This window comes from Erithacus rubecula (genome assembly GCF_903797595.1).
Source record: "Erithacus rubecula genome assembly, chromosome: 8".
Lineage (NCBI taxonomy): Eukaryota > Metazoa > Chordata > Aves > Passeriformes > Muscicapidae > Erithacus > Erithacus rubecula.
This window is the reverse complement of record NC_136659.1, coordinates 6,505,417-6,520,326: the sequence shown is the minus strand read 5'-3', so window position 1 is coordinate 6,520,326 and position 14,910 is coordinate 6,505,417. Positions and strand designations below refer to the sequence as shown.

Here is a 14,910-nt window from a genome sequence, read left to right as displayed (position 1 = left end):
GTCATACTCCATGCAGTAATTTATAGACCTTAGTACAAATGGGCATATACATGTATAAAGATCTTTCTAACTCTACACAAATCATTCTATCTATTCCAAATTGGTATCAGAATATCTCATTTAGAAACTAATTACGCAGTTCTTTATAAGGATGTTTTATATTCTGCTCCTCTGATTTAAAACAGTAGCAGAAAATAAATAGCAGAACATTATTTTTCCTCCCTGAAATGGAACAGGAACACTGCTAAAATAAAAAAATACACTGCTAGTGTTTTGGTCTGTGCAAATTTAACTTTGTCTTTATTAATCTGCATATTTCATTTTCAACAACTTATGACTGGACTGAGAAGCAAAGAAGTTTACATTGTTCACAGAAGGTCTGAGAAAATTCAGCAAATACCTAACCAACTGTAAAAATCAATTTCTCAGGAAAAGAGAACCTTAGATTTAGATAAGAACAACACATGCTTAGGACAACAAATGCAGTCATTCCACTTGGCTGCAAAAAGAAAATACTTGTAAGTTGACAACTGCTGACAGTCTCCCTCTTGCACTTAGCAGGAGGCTAAGGTTGGACCACCCCTCTCCAGAATCACTTTGAGAGTTAAAACTTTCCAGCCAGGGACTCAACATTAACCCCAAAGTGATGAGTAAAGAACAAGGGAACATAAGGACAGACACAGACTGCAGCAATTGCTAAAAATTGCCTTATTTAGGATGATCTTTAGGCAAAGTGGCAGCATCATAGCTCTAATTTTAAAGCAAGAACTGGCTGCTCCTTGAAATGCCCTTTGGAGAAAAGATATTGATGTTTTACTGCTCTGTGTCAGGGGTGCTGGTCACTACTGTTCAACTACAGACACTTAGAGAAAACTGCTTTTAGACAATACAGGTACCATAAAAGATACTGTAAAATCTTTTTTCTTTTTTAAAACAAACTGAAGCACAGAGCTGATCAGAATTTTCTGCATTTGTATATGAACAGCCAATGCACATAATCCATACAGCACAGCTCTGTAGCTCTGCACTCCCTTAAAATATTTTAATGCAAAATCAAACATTAAGATGGATATTTAGGAGAAGAGCTTTGGCAAAGCCCTTTGCAGTGACACAAAACACATTACCAATTTCCAAGGACAAAGCAGCAAAACAGGGTCTGGGAAAGTAGGACACCACAGTATTCCCATATTTCTGGCCAACCAATTTCCACAGAAGGAATCTACAAAATTTCAATTACAAGGGAGCTAAAGGTAGGTCCTGGGGGGAACAGGCAGTCCCTTTTACACAGAGAAAGGCTGTTATAGTAATTTTTACTGTAGGAGGCAATTTAACCCAATCTAGTCAGGTACTTCCACCAAGCTCATGTCTCGCAGTCAAGAAAAAGTGTAACAGATCAGAAATTTAAAAAAAATTAGCACACTGTTGCCTAAGCTTTGTCATACATCAGGCTACCCTAGTGAGCTTTTGCTAGAAAAAAATCCAATTTTATTCTAACTCTGAGAGTATTTCAAAGAAATTATTTTATATTTGCTTCAAATAGTGCTTTATTTCAGATACAGAGAACCACTTGCTTATTTCACCAGCATAGCTGTGATAGGCACATGCAGACTACATGGCCAGAATAGTCGGGCATCTGTACATGGATTAAGAGGAAATGGAAATTATTTACATACATGCATCATTTCAGCACACACTATAGTATTCAGGTGACCTTCCCACCTTATTGGGAAAATTTAAAAAAGAGTATAAGAACACCCTTTATACACTCTTCTGACTCCTCAGTGCCACTTCACGGCGGGGCTGAATCTCTTGAAACAACTGGATATTTTTGCTCTTAAGAGCTGAGCAAAACAATGCAGGAAGAGATGTAAACCCAACATTTTGCTGTCATCTCAAACTAAAATAAATCTGCTTTCTGCTCATTCACTGTGCTCTGAAAACTCCCCTTCTCACTTCCTATTTCCCCTTGCCTTTCAGAGTGTCCTCTCTCTTTTGCAGAGCTCTGCTCAGTATCCTTCCTCCCACAATTCTATCCAGCCTGGAGTAATCTCTGTGATGAGTCCCTGTAATATTAGCCAGTGAGATCACTGATTATGAAAAAAGACCAGTACTTTTCTGAAGATGAGGTTTTCTGCAAGCCTCACACTAAAAGAGAGAGGTGAATTTATTACATGAAATTAAATGCATTGAATCCAACTCATCAGGATGAGCACTTTAAAGGGACACTTCTAATCTAGCAGAATGAAAAAGTGCCAGAGATTTGCCTCTGGGAAATTAGCATGATCCAGAGAAAACTTCAAGGTTCTAAGTAAATTACTAGGTCAAAGACTAATTATTAATTTCATTCAAAACAGACCTCAAATGCAGTGTCAAATTATAATGAAACTGGATCAGAAAATATGAAGAAGCTGACTGCCTACTGACATACTGGAACAAGTATTATATATTTTACTGAGAAGAACAAAGCCTTTTTCTCTTCTTAAAGGGATTTTGATGGGAAACAAAGTAAATAAAGAACAAAAAAAAAAAAAAAACAAAAAACCCTAACACACAAACAGAATGTCTACCTGAGTCATATCTTGTCCATTTTTTCCCAGAAAAAATATCCATAGATTTGGCACCACTTTTTACATAGAATTAACACTGCATTTTACTAATGCTTTCACAAAAAAAAAGTTGCTAGTTACTTACTGACAACAATTTTGTTTCACTTCAGCAGAATAATTTTTTTCTTTCACTTTAACAGAATAATTATTTTCTTTTTATACCAAAATATTTCAGGGGTTTATATTTTGTATGGAGTTGTGTGCATACATAAATACAAATCTTAAGCAAACAGTAAGAGGAAAAAGAGATTTGGTTTTTTTTGAAGAGAGAGGTAAAGAAAACAGCAAAACATTCTTACTAGAAATCTTGTTCTTGAATATTTGTTGAAAATTATCAATTTATTCCTGATTAGCACTTAGGCACTGAAAGAACTTCCAAAGTAATTAATAGGCATTATGTCAGTGTAAACCAGTAAACTGTTCTCTTCACAACTTTTGCTGTCAGTTCCTCCAAATTCAGAAGAAATTTAAAGGAAAGATGAAATTTAAACAGGCCAATATCCAACTCTGGCAAACTTGAGCTGCCATATTTTGATGTGATATTTGCCCAGCATAAGGTAATTTTTCACACATGAGAAAGACTTTAGACACACCCAGTATTTCCCAACAGACATTAAATTCCTGCCATCTCATTCCATGGCACACTTGTACAGGTACTGATTGCAGCACTACCTTGAGTTCACATTAAAAATAAAATAAAATTTTAAAAAAGACAAAACCCCCAGCACAAAACACAGACTTTTAATGCTTGAAGTTATTTGATGGATTTAGATTACTTTATAATCTGGATAGCCTCAGTATTCAAAATCTGTATGATTGCATAGGAAAATTATAGTTTTTTCAATTTGAAGATGTGCTGTATATATGGGAGAACAGATCTGACTTAAAAAATATCTGCTGACTTAAAAATAGCCATTTTCTACAACCAGATGTGTTCTACCATTAGAAGGGGTTACACCTCCATCCCAGGTCCCAGACCAGATGCATAAACAAACTGCATAAACATGATAATCAGTTCCACAAATGTTGACAGCAACCAAATATTGACAAAATTAAGGTCCTGCAAAATCAATAAAATAAACCAGATGATCATAGGCTGTATCCCCAATGATTGCTGCTGCATAATCAATGAACACCTTCCTGGAATGATCCTGCTTAAAGAAGTGCAGCAGAATGCCATCAGGCTAATCCATAAAGCTGCTAACCACTCACTCTCCTCTCCAGTGGGAACACACCCCCAAGCCCTTTGAAGTGCTCCTAGTAAGATATAAAAAATAGAAGGAAGATTCCCCTTTATATATTTTTATGGGCTACCTAAGCAAGAGCCATGAAATTCAGAGAGGAAAGCAGCCATGAAGGTTAGATGGGATTTTCCCCCCTGTATTCCTTTAGCACTGCTTGGCATATATATGTCAGTTTAAAAATTCACTGGAATAATTTTAAGTGCATAGCATGTACTGCTGCAAGGTACTCATTTGCTAAGGAGCTGAAAGATGTTTTTTCACCATTAGATGCCTTCTTCACAAATTAAAATCAGACTGTGTCATCACCCAAGACAGAACATGAGAATTCACAGGACACAATAAACCTATGAGAATAAAAATTACCATAGCAACTTTGCATTTTGATTTGCTGCTATTTTGTTGAATCAGCCAGCCTGATTCTCAGAGCTGTGGTTACCATGGAAGACTGAAGCAGAAATTCACCTTCCTGGGGCAAGGCAGACAGACAGCAGACAAGATGAAATGCTGCAGTCTGCAGGGCTTCACTTATTTAGGAGTCATTTATTTTAAATATCATCTTCTGTAATTTGAGATAAGTGAGATAAATTATTAATACAGCAAGAATAAAATCTTAAATAAAACTTACCTTTCAAATTAAGATAAATTCACAAGTGAGAGAGATTAAAATGAGCATATAAATACTAGAAAGAGCTCCTGAAACCTAAAAAAAATAAAACAGCTTTGCCAAGGCATTTCAGAGGCCATTATAAAGTTATTTTTTTAAATTTCAGTTTACTCACTGACAACCTGTAATGCTGCTCTTTTCTTTTCTTTTTTTTTTTCTTTCAAATCACTGCCAGTATAATTTTACCTTGCATCAGAGTTGAGGGAATGAAAATATTAGAAATACACACTTTGTTACAGAATATTAGGGGGGAAAGTACAAAGAAAAATATTATAAAATCTTCATAATACTTTATTTAAATATAGGGGTTTTATATAAACCCCACAATATATTATACATCTTCAAGAAAAATGGGCAAGTGCCTATTAGAGGACAAACCAACAACATATTTTTCCATCTCATGAACTTAACAATTAAACCTTCAGCATTTAAACAGCAAAAATAAATCAGGGAGCAGCAGCATCTTGACAAAATGTGACCATTTCTCATAAAGAATTTCTAATGATTTGTCAAACCTACCCTCTAACAGCCAATATACTTGGACAGAAAAAATATTCCAGTATCCTTGCAACATGAATCATCTTTTTATTTTTATCCTAATGGGTCAGGCACAGAATTTGTCTTGTGGAACTCCCAGTGGAGTGAAATTAGCTGAAAAAAAAACCCTGTGCATTTTTAAACATACCCTTCATTTGACAGAAGGAGGAAAAGAAAAAAAGCACAGGAAAACAAAGTAGCACCTGTTCAAGCATGGCATTTAATGCTGAGAAACTCTAAGACAGATAAGCATCCCCAGACTCTGTGGCACAATACACCCCACAAACCAGGAATTCAAACATCAGTGCACCTTACTCACTAACTGCAAAGGACAGCTACTGTTGCATTCTGAGATATTTTTCAATACCAACCTGTCACTACTCTTGTCTGAAAATACTTTTCTTCCCCTAAAGCTGTAAAATCTCATACCACTCCTTCAAGAAAGATATTTGCAATGCTGCAGCAATGTCTGTCTCTCACCTGCAGGAAAAGATCCTCTAATCCCTTGGAAAAAATGCCAAAGTATAAAGACATATATGGAGAAAATAAAATTAAAAGTTTGCAGGACAACATTTCCTAAGGGTAGCTCTGTACATGTGGAATGGGAGTTTTTTATTGCAAGAGTTAGGAAATTCATATTGCAGCAACAAAGCAAGAGCACAACAAGCTACAACAAGCTACAGTCTCTTCCATATAGAAATTTTCATTAAAGTTGAGTTTAATAAAGTGAATGATAAAAGAAAAATCACAAAACAACAAAGAATACAACACCAGGTATTAGAAAAATGGTTGCAGATTCCTACTGATTTTAAGTAAGTCCTGTTCCTCAGAGTAGCAAAAGGTTTAAAAGAAGAGAAAGTGCTGTCAAAGCAGATCAGAGGCTAAAGCAAAGCAATGGAGCCAGGACTGCAGCACAATAACATCACTGCTCTGCATCCATGGATGCCATCCAGGTAAGTGTCAGTGCTGGATGTGTTAATGACTCAGCCACTGCTGCTCAGAGTCATTACTGCCTGCCTACAGCTCATCACTAGGGGAAGGAAGGGCTCCAGGAGCCAGCTGAAGCCCCCAGCTCTGCTGTCTGCAGCACAAACACAACTTCTCCCTTCCCAGCAGGCAGCCCAAGTCCTGCAGGGAATAATGGAAAAACAACTTAGCACCATGGAAACCTTTCTAGGATGAGGGAAATGGTTTTATTGACACCAAGGCTAAGAATGGGGCAGCAAACACTTCTTTCTTACCCCCTAAATACTCAAGATTCATTCAGCACCTCTGGGATTGTGCCAGCTGGACTGGGGGGAACAAATCCACTCAAGTATTTCTGGGACAATCTGTTCCATGGAACACTGGAGAATCCACCAGCCAGACATGTCGAGGGACAGGTTTTCTCCACTGTGCTGAAGAAAAGACACCCAACAAAAACACAAGAGAGGGAGAAGGAACCTGACAACTAATTAAGAGGCAAACAGGCATGACAGATTCTTTTGCTCAATGCTGCACCCAAGCTATGCAGGATCTCACAAATGTTTTGCTGGGTCTCGCTTCCGCTGAATTTAATTAGAGGATTTTTTCAACATCAGTGGTCTGTAATCCAAAGAAACTCTCTACTGCAGCCCAGTGAGAGGGAGTTTTCTCCTTTGCTCCCAGAAACAATGGAATAAGCTCCTGTGATATTTATCACAAGCCATAATTCATGTTATTAACAGGCTTTATTGTTTCAAACACAAGATGTACCAAAATCTTTCATTTACCCAACACAAAACTACTAATTTCTCCTGTTCAGTCACTTAATGAAATGCTTCAAAACAGAGGAAAAATATTTTCCACGATTACATGAAAAGACTTGTTTAAAATTCCATTAGAGTCTGCAGTAGGTAGAGAGGGCAAGCACATTTGCTTCATCCCAGCAAAACAGCCAATATTTTCAAATATCTTACATCACTGACCTTCTCTCCAGTATAGCTCAGATTAGCAGGTAGAAATTATCAACCAGATTTGCTACCTCGCAGAAAATAACTTCCATGAAAATATTCCAATCAGTTTCATATGGGAGCCTTGCTCATGGAGAGTCATTAATAATAAATAGATTTGGTGTTTTGCCAAGTTTCATAACCATGCTACACACTAGTATCTATTTCAGCAGACTGAGCCAACTGTGTGCATCATATTTATGAAACAGCCCCAAATCTGCAGCAGAGGATGTAACTCCACTTTGTCCCAGTTTGCATGCATTAGGGGAAGGAACATGAAAGACATGAGCCTTGTTTAAGCCTGCAAAGGAAAGGCTTTGGGGGCCTTAAACAACAGCCTTCCCTCACCCAAACCTTCACCAAAAATCAAGAGCCAAGAGCTCTGTTGAGATGTGGCAAGGCAATGAAGGGCAGCAGTCATCAACTGCAGGGAAGGATCTGACTGGACATGAGGGATTTGCTTTTCTCTCTAAGGATGAACAAGCATGGGAATAGGGAGGTCCCCCAATCCTGAAGTCTCTCATGGTCTGACAGGAAAGAGCTCCCAGGTGAGTTCAGTGCCAGCCCTGCTTTAAGAATGCTCCTGATGGCCCCTCCAGCCTAAACATCCAACTGGTTCCAGATCCTCACTCTCAAATCACAGAAAACCAAACCAACAAGTATCATCTTCACTTGATGGGTTTATTTCAGCTGCTAATTTACTATATCTAGCAAATCTGTCTGAAAGTTCTACATGGAGTACACTATCCTATGATAATCTGGGGCTCACAGTCTGATGCAAATTTCATGCTTCATTATGGAAATAGTGTGAAAAGGTATACTTTATCTTGCATGGCCTTACATGATAATTCTTGCAGTAAATGAAAACCACAATACCAATGAATCTGAAAGTAAAATCAATCTGAGTAATGAAAGGGCTGCTCAGACCCAAAACTAAAATAACCTACAATAAGAAAGCTACATACACACTCCAGTGGGAAAGTTCAAGCATTAAATACAGTAAAAGATTACTGAGAAATAAAGAAAAGTATGTGAAATACAAGAAAACATTTCAGAAGAGGCAGATGTACTATTAAGGACCACACTGAAACAAACAAAAACACCCAAACAAATGATTCAACCACAGTCTGCTGGGGACAGTTGAAGTGGCTGTGAGATTCTCTCTGCTCTGGTTTCATGACTTCCTAATGCACATGGCTCAGTATCTGCTTCTTACTCATAGATATAAGCACTGCATTGTGTTCAACACACCCCAAAACCCCCAATATCCCTCCCATATCTGTCATGCAGCTTAACTTGTACAGCTGCCAGTGGTTCAGGTAAGACCCACACCAAAATCACCAGATTTTTTTTAAAATAGGACAAGGAAAAATCACAAGTTAGAGGGACAAAATTGTTTTCTGCTCTCTCATCCACAACAAGCCACAATTTATTTAATGTAATCTTAATAAGAGGCCACCTCTTGCCTCTTCCCTTGGTAGAACTGCAGTTTGTTAGGTACCTGGCACTATCAATAGTAAATGCAGAATGCTGGAGAAAGGGTCATGTGGAAGTCTAGCATGAGGAACTGACCCTGTAACCCATCTCCTGCCTCATTTCCACACTAGGCTTAGGGACCTCTACAAGTCAAATTCATTCTCTTCAACCTTCTAACCCCAAATTCCCTAGCACAGGTTCTCTTGGCAAATACACTTCCCTACTGCTGGTTCTAAAGCTGTGCACACTCACATCCTCCCCTCAAATGTGTACAAGCAGGAAAAGTGTTCTCAAACCTCATGTTTTCTGCTACAACTGGTGCCAGAGAAGCAAGGCAAGAAATGTGACAGCTGCTCTGCAGCCTGCTGAATACAACTTCTTGCAGCCATGTGTGGAAGGTGACATTTTAGGAACATTCAGGAGCTGTGCTGAAACACTCCTGGCTAGCCAGGATTAGGCAGGAAGGACTGGACCTGGTGGTTTCAACCTACTGAACACAGAAGAGTTGTTTGAGAGTAAACTAACTCTGATGGTTCAAGGAAAATGAATGATCACAGAGCCTGGGTGCTCCTACAACAACCCAGATGCAAAACCCATGAATTAGGAATGAAACAGTATCAGGAGTAAGATGAGCACACATTTGCTCTGTCACATTGTGCCTCAAGTCCACATTCATTACAGAAGGATACAGGGATGTAAAAATATGCAACTTTCAAGGCAACAAAGTAACCTGTGCTGTTTTGCTAAATTTGACACACTAAGAATTAAGTTTATTTTGAATAAACTTTACTCTCAGATCTCTGCCTGTGTCTTCAAAGACTTCATCTACTAAGCTAGTTCACAGAGAAAGTATGCAACAGATCCCCAGTGACCCAGATAGCAGCTGCATTCCAAATTCTCAACCTGCCTTTTTCTCAGCCTGACAGTAATTCAGTGAATGTTTTTACATAGCAATTGGCCTTTGATGGTGTACCTTCTGCCAACAGACTGACAAGAGGCAAACTTTAGCAAAACAAATAAGGACTGCAAAAAATACCACCTTGCAATAGGTAGCTTCCTGCCATCATTAATCCCTTGTTTCCTGCCACTCCTGACCATGTAACCATGGAATGCTAAAGCACATTGTCTCTCTCAGTTCTTTACAATGAAAGCTACAATCAATGCAAGTTTCATGAAATCAAGCTTTCTGAAGTAGAGAGCACGATGGTGCATAATGTATAATAGGCTTCAATGAAAGCAAGCTTTCAGCTCAGGAGAGGTGTCTTACTCTTCAGAACTCCTCACCACCCCCATGTTTATGCAAATTCTCTTCTTGAGGAGGAAAAAAAAAAAAAAACCCAGAAAAAAGGTAGTATATATCTTTTTCATGTGTGCTTTACCATGAAAAACCCCCAACTCCTCCTTTTTTTTTTTCTTTTTTTTTTTTTTTTTTTTGGTGTATTAGCAGCTAAGTGACTTATATCCTGGAACACGTGCACCTATGAACATTCATTTTTCCTTATTCATTCCCATTTCAAACTGCAGATGCTTTATCCCCTCTCAGAGTCCCAATGCCCTCGCTGATATTTTGTTGCATTACCCCATCTTAGAGCAGCACAGAAAGCTCAGATACCTAAGAACATCATCTCCAACAAACCAGGACATGTCTAAGTCTTTCATTCTTTCTCACCCAGCTGAGGAGCCATTGTTGTAAATACCAGAGGCTGGGAATCCTGAGAAAAATGAACAGCAAATCAAAGGCCATTTTCTGAGCTTATTTCTATAGGTGGAGTTAGTTTTTGCCTCGGATGTGTATGTAGCACTTCTAACTTGAAAATAAACCTTTTCCCTGACACCAGTTATATTCCAGTATCTACAGGATGAGTGTTGTGTTGTTGCTTATATAAAATAAATAATGCCAGTTCTGATCAGAAATCTCTACTCAGACAGTCCTGGCTTCTTGAGCAGGAACTGTATCCTACATAATCACTAAGCCATGAAAATGACTGCATTTCCTTCCTTACTGGAATGCTAAAGAATCTCCCACACAGCTTTTAATTCCTCACTCATTTTCTTGTGGTATCTGACTGCAACAAAAGCTCTAAAACAAAACTGGATTTATTGCTGCCCTACTAATCCCCAATCCAGTGACTTTAGAGACAGTAAACCATAAAGATTGTTCCCTCAAGTGACAAAGAAGCCAGTGACACTACACCATGGGGTTTTTAAAGTGCATTATTATGTATTATTGCTCAAATTCAAACCCAGACAAATGCTACAAGGAATCAGAACCAAATGCTACCAAATACCCAAGTATCAACTATGTACCAATATACAAGTCATTAGGAAAAATATTCTACAGCAAGAAACATGGAACACCACGATTAAATAAGCAATAAGTCACACATGTTGTTGCTTTGAATAAATATTTCACTTTTGATATCTCAAATAAAAAGGAAGAACGAGAAAGTTTCCTCCTTCTGGAATGATCAGAAAGAAGCAGACAACATACAAAAAGAGTTTAGAAAACTCTGAACCAGAAATTACTAGTCTATAACACAGCTTCACATTATGCAGCCACTCAGCATCACATGCAGGCAGACAGTGCTGAGAAATGGGCTCAGAATCAAATCCCACAGGCAGCATCCAGGCAGGGAATTTGTCTCCAGCAGGTAAAAAGGTAACTTCTAATTTTCTTCTGGGTTTGTCAACAATCACATATTTATTTCATCTGTCTCAACAAACAGAAATTTGTGTATTAACAAATAAATACACACAGCAACTCCAAATCCCTCCTCTCCTTTGTTCAGCACCACTGATAGCTGCTACAGCTTTTGAATTTCACCCTACAGAACCAAGCTAATCTCCCCATCACACGCAAAGCCATCTGCCTTAAAAAAAATAAAAAATACACCAAACCAAAATAAACTCCTTTCCCCCTGAATTCTGAAACAAGAGGCAGATTGGGCATGGTCTCTAACAAATAACAGGGAAAGGGTTCTGGTTTTTTTTTCATGCTGGGATTACAAAAGATACAGGGACTTCCCACACTTGAAAAAACCACCTATTTTAAAACATTGTACAAGTCTAATTTAATGTGCCAACATGGTAAAAAAACCACCAACATGAAGATGCTGTATGTCACCCTGTGTAAAGTGACAGTTCCCACTGACACAGCTGCTTTTTCTGCAGGAGCATGTTGTTCATTCAGTACATATCAGACCTGCCACAGAGCTGATACAGATAACCATCACTTATTCAATTAGTGGTCTCTGCTCTATTTATAGCACAATATCTGCATTATAAAGAGAATAATAATGTGGATGAAGATATCAGGATATCCCAAGTTCCACGAGCATTAAAGAATGTAACTCTCAGCTCCTAGAAAGAATGCACCTCCATAAAGATAAAGAGAAGGGAACATGGAAAACAAAACCAGATTTGCCTGGATCAGAGCCAGGACTATAATTCACTGAATTCTGTACTGAAGCCTGCTGACCTCAATGATGAATACCTCAAGCACCCAGCAGCTTCTCTTCTATTGCTTCTGCACATCAGATTTCCAAACTGCCACATGGAAAATGCAAAAACCCCACTATGAATAAGGAAGAACCCAGGCAGCAATCATCACCCCAACCAGAGAGGCCTGTCTCTCTAGCTCTCCAATTTTTTTTTTATTTTCATCTTTAATTTGGAAGAATGCCTGTATCTGTGAGATGAGATGAGTCAGAATAACTACATGAACTGGTTCCTCTTGTACATATTCTCTGCCTTGGTATAGAATTTACTTATTCCTCTTGGCAGTAAGTTTGCTGTTGTTTATAGGGGAAGAGAAACAGATGAACAAAAACCCCTTCTCAGTCATGATGTGCCACTACCATGTCAGCACAGAGCGTGCACCCCAGACACTGCCCACAGCTGTGCTGACTTCAGCATCCCTCCTCAGACAACAACAATGACAGTGGCAGGAGTCAGTTAATCCAGCAGGGAATTGATCTGCGGCACGGTGTAACAAGCTTGGACAGAACAGGGCCATCCACACAGGAACAAACGTCAATGGCAGCAGGCTGGCAACTCCAGCCCCAGCTTGGTGCCCTCCCGAGCCAGGGAGGATAAATCTCCTTTGCTGCAGCAGCACTGGGTCACAAACAGCCTGCACAAACCCAAATTCAGCCAGAAGGCAGTGCCTGCCTGGCAGTCCTCAGCGCTGGATCTGCAGCTGCCTCTTCAGAGCCTTGCCCTGAGGGACTGCCCTGCTGGAAAGGCAGCAGCCATTTATCCTGCCTGCCTCTGTCAGCTGTAAGCCATCAGATGATAATTTAACATAAAAAGACATCATTATCCATTATATTTACATCTGGAGTCACGTTCTCCTTCTAAAAAATGTCAAAAATGTCAATAAACTGAAAATTGCTTGCATGCTTTACTGAAATGCTACACAAAAAAACCCCAAAGGTGCTTAGTAGTTTTTTCAGAATAATATCAGTTTCAGAGCAGTAATTAGGTTATCTTTTTCAAAGTCTACCATTGGCCCTTTTTTCAGTTTTTCCTAAAAGAAAAAATTAATCAAGATCATTTAGAAATCCAGCCAACAAGTGAAATAAATCTTTAAGTATATTTAAGCCTAACATAAACAAATGCTGACAGCTGACTCAAATAATAATTTTTAACATTCATAAACTGAAAGCTGTGGACTACAAGACACTTTCTGGACTTTCATACTTCAGAACCTATGATGCCAAATGAGCAAATAAAAGAAAGCAGCAAGAGCTGGCACGTGGGTCTGCAACAAGAACAGCAAGGCAACAGAACAGGCATCAAAATGTTAGATACCAACAAAGACCTTGGCCAGGGCTAAAGGAGATAAGGTAACAGAGCTTCTTGAAAAGAAATCAATACCTGAAACCAAAGAGGATCATTGAATTAGAAAAACTGTCTTTTTTTTTTTTTTTTTTTGCCACTCAATTTTTAATGAGGAAAATGTTCACTGCCCGAGTCAGAAACACTGCCAATGCCTTTTAAGAGGTGTTTGCTGGTGATTTATGATATATTCTACTGAAAGGATGATAAGAAGCAAACTAATGAAAAGTCATCAGTGAAAATGAAAAAAAAAAGGACCAAGATGTTCATCAAATGATTTCTTCAAAATGTTACAGTTTTAATAAATAATTAAAAAAAACAATACAAACCCCCATAAAAAAGACCTGAAGAGCAAATCAAGGCATTTGAAGAGCATATAAGGAAAAATTTAAAACTGTTCATTTTCTATCAAATCTAGTTACTTGTCCCACATCTTAAAGAAGCAGCAAGCAAATACTGCAATTTAATATCTTTGATTATATTCCCTAATTAGCAAATATACTTCGGCAGCTTTGCAAATTGGCTTCAATTCAGGAAAATATTAACCATCTGCCTCAAACTAAGCACATTTTATACCTTCCTGAAGTCAACTGGAAACAGAAGCATGCCTAGATGCTAAAAATGAAACATATGCTCCAGTGATATGCCGACACGGAGCCTTGGTGTTAAAAGGTCTTAATTCATGTTTGAAACCATCTTGAAATTCTTTGGTGGAAGGCAGTACGTCATTAAAAACACTGGGTTTATCCTCATTTGAGCCACTAAACTTCAGACTACACAGATGACAGCACAGACACCTCACCATTCGCTCTGGTTCTGTAAAGGAGCACCCTCAAACATCTGACTGCAAAACGAAGGCCTGAAGCCGAAAGAAGCACATTATTTTCGTGGTCTCGGATAAGCATCTGCAGAGGGGATGCAAAAACTAACGAGCTCAGCAGCCCCATCACTCGTTTGACAGGCTCAAGATGCTCGCACACGTTATCAGCTGGTTTATTTTTAAAGTGATACAGATACACACAGAAATAAGCACGCAAATCATATGTCTATGATACATACATATATATATATATTTATGTATCTCCGTGTGGCGAGCAGGAGTCCCTGGAGCGCCGCTAGCCAAGGCCAGGCTCCGCTCGCCCGTGCGGGTCAGTGCGCGCTCCCCGGGGCGCTCCCGCCGTGCAGGGAGGGAAGGTGGGGTGCAGGAGGAAACTGGGGTGCAAGGAGGGAAGGTGGGGCGCAGAGAGGGAAGGTGGGTGAAGGAGGGAAGGTGGGCGCAGGGAGCGGTCCGTACCTGATGCCGCGGCGGGGGCGGCCCCGGGCAGCGCCGCTCGCTGCTGCTGCGGGCGGGCGGCGGCGGCGGCGGCCGCGGCGGGAGGAGGCGGCCGCTCCATGGTCAGCATTAGCAGCAGCGGCAGCAGCGCGGAGAGGCGGCCGCAGGTGCCCGGCATGGCGAGCAGCCCGAGGGCAGCGGAGGCATATTGCGGGAGGCCGGCACCGCGCTCCGCACCGGGGCCCTGCCGGCGGCTCGGCGGAGGCAGCGCCCGCCCACAGACGCGCCGGGGCGGGGCCGG

General features: G+C 39.8%; 1 protein-coding gene across 1 annotated transcript in view; it reads right to left on the bottom strand.

Moving 5' to 3' along the window:
- The window catches only part of FAM171B (family with sequence similarity 171 member B), a 32,681-nt gene extending 17,771 nt beyond the window's left edge, over positions 1–14,910 (bottom strand). The window contains exon 1 of the mRNA XM_079311024.1: positions 14,631–14,910. Within this exon, the coding sequence (XP_079167150.1) occupies positions 14,631–14,787 (157 nt within the window). The 5' untranslated portion in view covers positions 14,788–14,910. The remainder of the gene's footprint in view (positions 1–14,630) is intronic.